Here is a 7,600-nt window from a genome sequence, read left to right as displayed (position 1 = left end):
AGAGACAGCAGGCGATAAACGAAATTCCTTATTTTAACCTAAATAACAGTCGTCCTTCGAGGCAATATCGAATCTACTCTCATTCTTGCTTGAATTCAAGGCCAATCAATCTTATGGAAGAGCCTGCTTGGGGTCGGATCTCATCCTACTGCTAAGTAGAATCAACTGAGCCCATATAAACTTTTTGGAAAAGAATAAACTTCCTTGTGGCAAATTAACAAGGGAAGAACAGCAAGAGAGAAGGTACTAATGACTAATTTGTCTGCTGCACAAATTTAGGTTTTCACATTAAACAAGAAAATAAAAAATAAACTCTCAAAGCCACATAATCAGAGTTCAGGTTTAACGGGACAAGTCCGGGTGATCATTCCACCTTAATCTGCAAACCCCGATGATGACTACTACCACCTCACAAGGGATTGATGCATGCGCCAATGTGATAGTTCCAGCCACAGCAGGAAATCCTCAGAATTACAATTTGAGCTAGCTTATCCCACAGCGCGTGGGGGCAAGTAAATAAATACCTGTAATTGCATAACAAACTCGATCAACTCTTAAGTGTAAAACATGCCTTCTTCATTACTTTTTTTTTTCCTTTTTCAATATCAAAGAAAAATCCAGAAAATAAAGAGATAAATAACATATGTACTATGCTCAACATCAAGAGTGCTGTTGACTGCCACGGTTGAAGCCTGACTAGGAATCAGACTGTTATGGACTGTTAGACAGCAACTGGATCCTGGCCAGTAACAGCATATTGCTGCTATCCCCAACAGACAAGGATCTTAATCCATAAAGGTACATGCCAAAATGAAACAAATGAGTAACCTGCTTAAAGTGCCATCTCTGCTTGTAAAGCAGCAAGCTCATCTTCCTCAGCAGTTTGCTTCTGTGCAGGACGAATAGGCCGTTGTCCAGCTGGAACATGCACTGGAGCTGCAGGGGCCGTAGTCGCAGGCTGAAGAAGCTGTTCTTCCAACTCCGCACTTTCAAGTTCTTCAAGTTCTGCCTCCAATTCATCCTGACATTGCAAACAAATTAAAATTTTTCATTCTTGGTATATTAAAACGTAAGTAGAAAACTGACGACAATGGAAACTGAAAGGGATAATGACCTCATCGTAATCAGCTGCAGCACCAATAGGAGCTGATAATGCTTCCTGGATCTGTTTCATATTCTCCGTCTGCTCATTGATCTCATCCATAGTCTTGTCCACGTCATCGATATTCCTGTTAGACAAAAGATTGTACTATTTAACCATCATTTTATGATTCTAAGCAACAGAAAAAACATGGCATGATTCATAGATTGGAGTGGAATATAATGCAGTGTTTAGTAGATAAAGTAAAACGTAACAGACACAGAATGAGGTTCAGAATAAGGGAGAAAAAAGTAGACAAACAACATACGTCGCTTTCTGCATTGCCTTCATTGCTGCTGCTCCAGTTCTCAAAGCATCGACTGTCTCAGTTGTAGCTTTGGCTCCTTCCAACATGATCATCTGAAGAATTTGCGTATCGAACATTTCATTGAAGAAATGAATCCTTTCAAGCGAGTCAATAAATGTCCCTTCACTTGTTGAAGGTGATGAAAGAAGAAAGGTACACTCACCTGATCATGAATGCGGAGCTGGAAGTTTCCAAGCTGCTCAACTTGCTGTTCATATAGTCTCTTCTTCTTTAGGCATTGTATAGCAGCTGTTAGAAATTGATAAACATCAGAACCAGTGTGCACATAGAAAGTTCAAAACATAAAAGAGGGGACTGCAGAACAGGGGAAATGAGAAAGAATTAAACAGCAATCAGATAAAGGAATGGTTTATCATCAAAGTGCTTAAGGTGAGATGAGCAATGATTGAAAGATACTTAAAGTTACAACTGACTATTTCAATATGAGATCCCCTAAACATAGTAAAAGATCTCAAGGAATGTACAATTCCATATTTTCAAATGCTTGAAATCCTGTAAATTCACATATATCCATTTACATTCACGAAGCTCGCAAATCAATATACTGGGGGAAGAACTTTCACCAAACAAGTCACAACCTCCAAATGCCGTATCAAGTTGTTACTGCAATGGTACTCTAGTTTCAAAACCTTTAGCATTCTTATGATTGGGTTATGAATGCCAAACAGGAAAGGTTTTCTTCAAACAACATCAGCACTAGAGTAATAGACACGGGCATGAAACTATTCCGGCAGTGTGTAAGAATCAGCAAACATACCCTTCTTGTTCTTCATTCTAGTGTACTCCTTGGCCCTGTTAACCTCTTCCGCAGCTTTCTTCATTAGTAGATTCTCCTTTTTCTCCAGCATTTCCAGTGTCTGTACAGTAATAAGCAAGATATTTCAGCTGCATCAAGTACCACAAAGTACTGATAAAAGACTAAGAGAGAAACAACTTTCATGAACTAAGATAAAGACTGTCAATTGCAGCTGAAATGTACAGACTCATATCTCCATACAACTGAAGAAATTGACTTCAAATGATCAAGAAATAGACCATCCCGAGAAGAGCCACTTTTAATTGAAAGAGACTTCTTAACATTATATGTCCGCAAAGTAGGACACACTTGTGGTAATGCTCAGACAAAGCTCCTCCCAGATTGAGCAGCAAACAAATGATATAATCCACAGTAATGTATCTGACATTCTTTGTGATCTTCCCACCCAAAATAAGCATATGATCAACGCTCAAACCTCACAGCAGTTTCGACAATATGTAACAAAGACTCAAGATACTAATCCACCATGTAGTATGGAAAAAACAGTATTCTGCCAAACTACCCAACAGTAATCATCAACAACACAATCGAACCACTTCTATGCCACCCAAATTGCACAAAGGTTCAAACACCGACTTCTCACATGCCGGAGCAAATAAGCTTACTTCTGAGCCACCCAGCAGAAATGTGAGAACTTAACATTGAATTCCCACTCCGCCAATGAAGAACGTTGATCGTATTACCCAGAAATACAGACACAAATGCCAGCACAATCATAAAAGGAGCAACCGTACCTCGTTCAGCTTGTCTAACGTGGCAAGAGCACTGGGCTCCTGCTTAGGCTTTCCGAATATCCGGCTAATCATGGTTGATTATTTACAATCAAAGCCCTTGAAATCCTGCGGTCGACAAAAACCACACACTCAGCCACAGCAAGACACCACACCTCCATTTCTTCAACCATTGCCGACAAAAACAAATAAACAAAAAAGAAAAAAGAAAAAAGAAAAGACGATCGTCCTTCTCTTCCATCGATTGCTTCCAAACGATCGGACGCAATGATTCTAATCAAACTTCAAAGACATTGAACAAGACATCCAAGCGGGTATGGCTTACCGGTTAGAACTGGGAATGAATTGCGATCAGCGGGTGCGGCAGATCAATTTCTCTGAGGCGGGCAGCAGCGAAACGCTTCACCCATTGCTGAAACTGGGAAATTATAGCGATTGCTTTGGATTGCTTAGGCGTGTTGTCATGGGACGGGAGGGAGAACGGAGAAGGGGAGAGGAAGCTGCTTTAGCCCTCCTTACGCCGACTTCTTGTCTATTTTCTTATTTTTTTTGGGTATTAATTGTTACCAGAGGGTTACTATTAAAACCAATTGAAAACAGACTAGGCGGTCAATTAACTCAATTTTAAAAAATAGATTGACGTAACTCGTCCATTTAACTGACAATCAATTTAAAACGATAGATTTCGCGTACACTCTTACTTTAAAAATAGGGCAAATTGTACTAGGTATCCAATGATTTTGTAATTTTGTCAAATCTATCCGTGGTACAAAAATTACCTAAAAAGAATTATGGTTCGCAAGTTGATTTAAATCTATCACGTTGTTACTATTTCCATTAAATATCATCAGAAAAGCTGATGTAGACGTTTAAAAGGGTTGACTAATTATCAAAAGATGGTGTAGTGCACTGATACACGCCCTCGCTTATTGACCTAGAAGTCACATGTTCGATATCTAGTGGGACTAGCCGTACCCTTTTATTAATTATTTAGGATTTATTACTAGGCATTGAATCTCTTTCGTAATCGAAAAAAAGGTTAACTAATTTAAAAAGTACCCCAAAATTTTTCATATTTTAAAATTTATCCAAAATCTCTCTCCCTTTCTCCTTCCTCCTCCCTTTTCTTGTTCTTCTTCGGCCGGATCCTAACCCTAATTGTTGCCACCTTCTCCTTCGCCGCATCATCCTCGGTAGATGGCCTCAAAATAGTAAGATCACTATATAGCCGGATTCCTCGGCGACGACGAAGACCTTGACTAGTCCGACGATGACGTCCTCGACGAGGACAATGCTAACTTCGCCTCGACCTCCTCTTATCCTACAATGGACAGGATCAGGAAGGAACTGAGGTTGGTCCGCTGCAAGAAAGAGGGCTTACGTGAAGCTTTCAAGCTCCAATATAAGGAAATGGAGGAGCATTTCAACTCCATCACCAAAAACTTGGACGGCAAGCTCGACATCCTCGAGGAGAAGGACAAGGAACTGGGTTCGGTGGAGAGGAGGCTTGAGGAGTTGAGAAATGTGTGCACGGAGAAGGTGAAGGAGAAGGAGTTGTCTTTGATGGAGACCCAGCTCGAGGAGTTTGAGGCGATGTTGGCATCGCCCTCGTCGAGGATGTCATCGTTGTCTACCGAGGGCGACGCGGCGAAGGAGGAGGCAGCGGCGACGGTTAGGGTTAGGATCCGACCGAAGAAGAAGAAGAGAAGTGAGGAGGAAGGAGAGAGGGAGAGAGATTTGGGGTAAATTTTAAAATATGAAAAATTTTAGGGTACATTTTAAATTGGTTAACCCCTTTAAACAACCACTTCAGCTTTTCTGTCGATTTTTAACAAAAATAGTAATGGCGTGATAGATTTGAATCAACTTGCAAACTAGAGTTCTTTCTAGGTAATTTTTGTACAATGGGATAGATTTGATAAAGTTGCAAAACCATGAGATACTTGGTGCAATTTACCCTTAAAATGACAATTTTGATGAAATAGCAATATATGTGTTGCCACATCAACTTATATGCAAATATGGCTTTTCTATTAATTTTTTAAAATTTGAAAAAAATATGGAAACAAGAAAATAAAAAGAAAAAAGATCGACCGTATCAAAAAAATATGCACGTTTTCGTTTGATAATCAAGAGATTTCAAGTATGATATTCGTTGTGAATTACTCGTGTCCCTCTATTAGTTACTAGCTTTTTTGCCCTTGCAATTCATGAGTTATTGTTTAGAGTGGTTATTTTTAGACAAATTTTTAATAGTTTTGACATTACTATTGAAATTTTCATTAAGTATTTTTATATTCTTAAATTGAAAGCATTAAAATATTGGTGCTTATAATAACAAATTCGGAATAATTGGAAATGAATTATAATACCAAATATAGATTAAGAAAATGATATTATAATACCAAACATATTACATTTTCTTAAATATCAAATTTTTAAAAATTATAATAGATGACCTCCATATATTTTGTAAAAAAAAAGTGCAAATATTCTACTTTTAATAATTTTTAAATAGATTTATCTGTTACTATTTCGAAAGTGTTTAATATTTAAACATACTTACTATATATAGTAGATTTTTCTTTTAGCTACTAATTACGTCGAAAAGTTTTCTACAAATATTTATTTTAAGAAATTTTATTTTTAATAAATAAATTAGAGATTATATATTTTAATTCAAGATGTGCTTGTATAAAAAAATTATTAAGTATTTAATGATTTATATGCATTTAGTAATTGTTAGCACCCTATTTTGGTTCACCGGCTCTAGGGGAGGGGAAAATTGCCATTTTTGCCATCCATCGGAGGGAAGTATTTTTGGCTAATTACTCGAACATTCACGACTTTTGAAAATGAGGCATTTTCCTAATTTAATGCCAATTTTACAATTTTTTAGAAAAATACTCTACAGGACGTTTTCGGATTTCAAGTGCATCAACTCAAATTTTCAAAATCCGGAACAAAAAGTGGGGCCGAAGAATACCTTTTTTTTTGCATAATATGGATCCCCGAATTTTTCTGAGCACAATGGTGGCCCCGGATCATTTTTCAGACATCCAATTGAAAAGACGAGAATTTTAAGTTTTACGCACATCAAATTCAAATTTTAAAATTTGATTTATAAAAAAAATGAAAAAAGGGGTCTTCTTCTTCATCATCTCCGTCCCTTTTCTTCTTTTCTTCAGATGGCTTAGAAGCGGAAGGAACCTGAGTAGGAGGGGTTTCATACACCTCCTTCTTTTTTTCCTGTCTCCGTCTAATTGCCTCTATAGCCTGTCTCGCCTTTTACCGTAATTCCACAATACTAGCTTTTCTAAGCTGTGGTTCTTCTTGTGAGGAAAAAAATAGTAAAGGCCTTGCAGGTCTCTCTCTTTCTCCAAGTGGTCTCTCCAAAAAGTTAAAAGGCTTGTGGTTTTGGGAAGTTGGTAGATATGGTGCTTGAGTCCTAGAGAGAGTCGCAATCTAGTTTTTAAGCTTGCGAATCTCTTCCTCTTTTCTTTTCGGATCGATTTGGAAATATGAGACATGAGGGGCTTCCTAGATCTCCTCGAGTCACTTTTGTAATACTCGGAGGAGTTACTGGGTCTCTTGATGGTGCATTGATGGTGTCTGTCAACCTTGCTATCAAGCTAGTTGACTCTAGTTGTGAGTGAGTCCACTTTAGTTCCAATGGAGGAAAGGACACGGTTTTGAGATACCGCGTTCTCGGACTACCAGTTGAGGACAACCTCCCTGGAGGTGACAGACTTGGGTTTCCCCTTTCATCACGACTGGTTGGATTTGAAACTTTGAAGGCATAAGTATGTCTCCCATCGCCATCGGTAAATTGTCCCAATTGGGGGAACTGCTCTTCGTAGCTTGGCGAGGTTGGGTAGAACATACAGGCGGGAGCTGCTTGTGGAATAGCAGCTATTTCACCTTTCTACTCCATCTTGTGGACGAGCCTCTCAGTGATGGAGGGTGCCACCATGTTCTTGAGATAGTCTCGAATTTTTTTGGGATTTTCCTGCTTCTGCTTCCTAACCCACCTGAGAGTGGGCTTGTAGTAGGGTAGCACCTTTTTTCTTCTGGAAAGTCGATAAACCTGAATCTGTATCCGTGTCTAGCTTGGGATCTGTGTCCTTCTTAGCCTCCTTAGTGCAAGAGGTTTTTTACGCTTCTTTCTGTAGCAAACATCGTAGTGCCATAGTCACAGATGTCCCAATAATAGTTTTCTTCCCGTGGTTCGCGGAAGAAGTACACTGGCATCCCATCACTCATAAATAAGAAAATGGATGGCATCTGCTTCTGCACCTCTGGGTTGTCACGTAGCCCTTCATCTTCTGGCTACATCATCATCATGGTTTGGAACATCGGAGGAGCGGATGGCTCTAGGTTCTAGATAGGACGGTGGTCGAAGGAGATTACGACCTTTCCGTCAAGCTTTCATCCAAACTTTGGCTCTAAGGACTATATCGGCCAAGCGTTTTAATGAAGACACTCGTATTTGGTAACCTAGTTCTCCGAAAGCAGCTTCATTAGTTCGGCTCTGGAGATCTGTCGAGGAACATGGACGCAGGTGGGAGCGTTCATGGAGTCCA

General features: G+C 39.2%; 1 protein-coding gene across 1 annotated transcript; it reads right to left on the bottom strand.

Annotated features, from left to right (window-relative positions):
- Positions 1-222: 222 nt before the first annotated feature.
- Positions 223-3,564, bottom strand: LOC116190226 (vacuolar protein sorting-associated protein 32 homolog 2-like). The gene is made up of 8 exons (XM_031519884.1): positions 3,343-3,564; positions 3,021-3,125; positions 2,227-2,326; positions 1,612-1,697; positions 1,410-1,501; positions 1,115-1,229; positions 829-1,021; positions 223-524 (listed from the first exon to the last, which is right to left on the bottom strand). Exons 2-7 carry the CDS (start codon positions 3,090-3,092, stop codon positions 833-835), a joined length of 654 nt encoding a protein of 217 aa, XP_031375744.1. The 5' UTR covers positions 3,093-3,125; positions 3,343-3,564; the 3' UTR covers positions 223-524; positions 829-832.
- Between the last annotated feature and the right edge of the window lie 4,036 nt (positions 3,565-7,600).

This window comes from Punica granatum, unplaced genomic scaffold (assembly GCF_007655135.1).
Source record: "Punica granatum isolate Tunisia-2019 unplaced genomic scaffold, ASM765513v2 Contig00398, whole genome shotgun sequence".
In the NCBI taxonomy this organism is placed as follows: Eukaryota; Viridiplantae; Streptophyta; class Magnoliopsida; order Myrtales; family Lythraceae; genus Punica; species Punica granatum.
Note: the sequence above shows the minus strand (reverse complement) of the source record. Positions and strands in the feature narration are given on the sequence as shown.

Bases quoted from the DNA above. Each gene is read 5' to 3' on its own strand.
- LOC116190226 (XM_031519884.1), bottom strand. From the start codon at position 3,092: ATGATTAGCCGGATATTCGGAAAGCCTAAGCAGGAGCCCAGTGCTCTT. The intron at 1,230-1,409 runs GTATGTTGTTTG...TTTGTCTAACAG, and splicing joins AAGGCAATGCAGAAAGCGAC to GAATATCGATGACGTGGACA. The intron at 1,022-1,114 runs GTCATTATCCCT...TTGCAATGTCAG, and splicing joins CTGCAGCTGATTACGATGAG to GATGAATTGGAGGCAGAACT.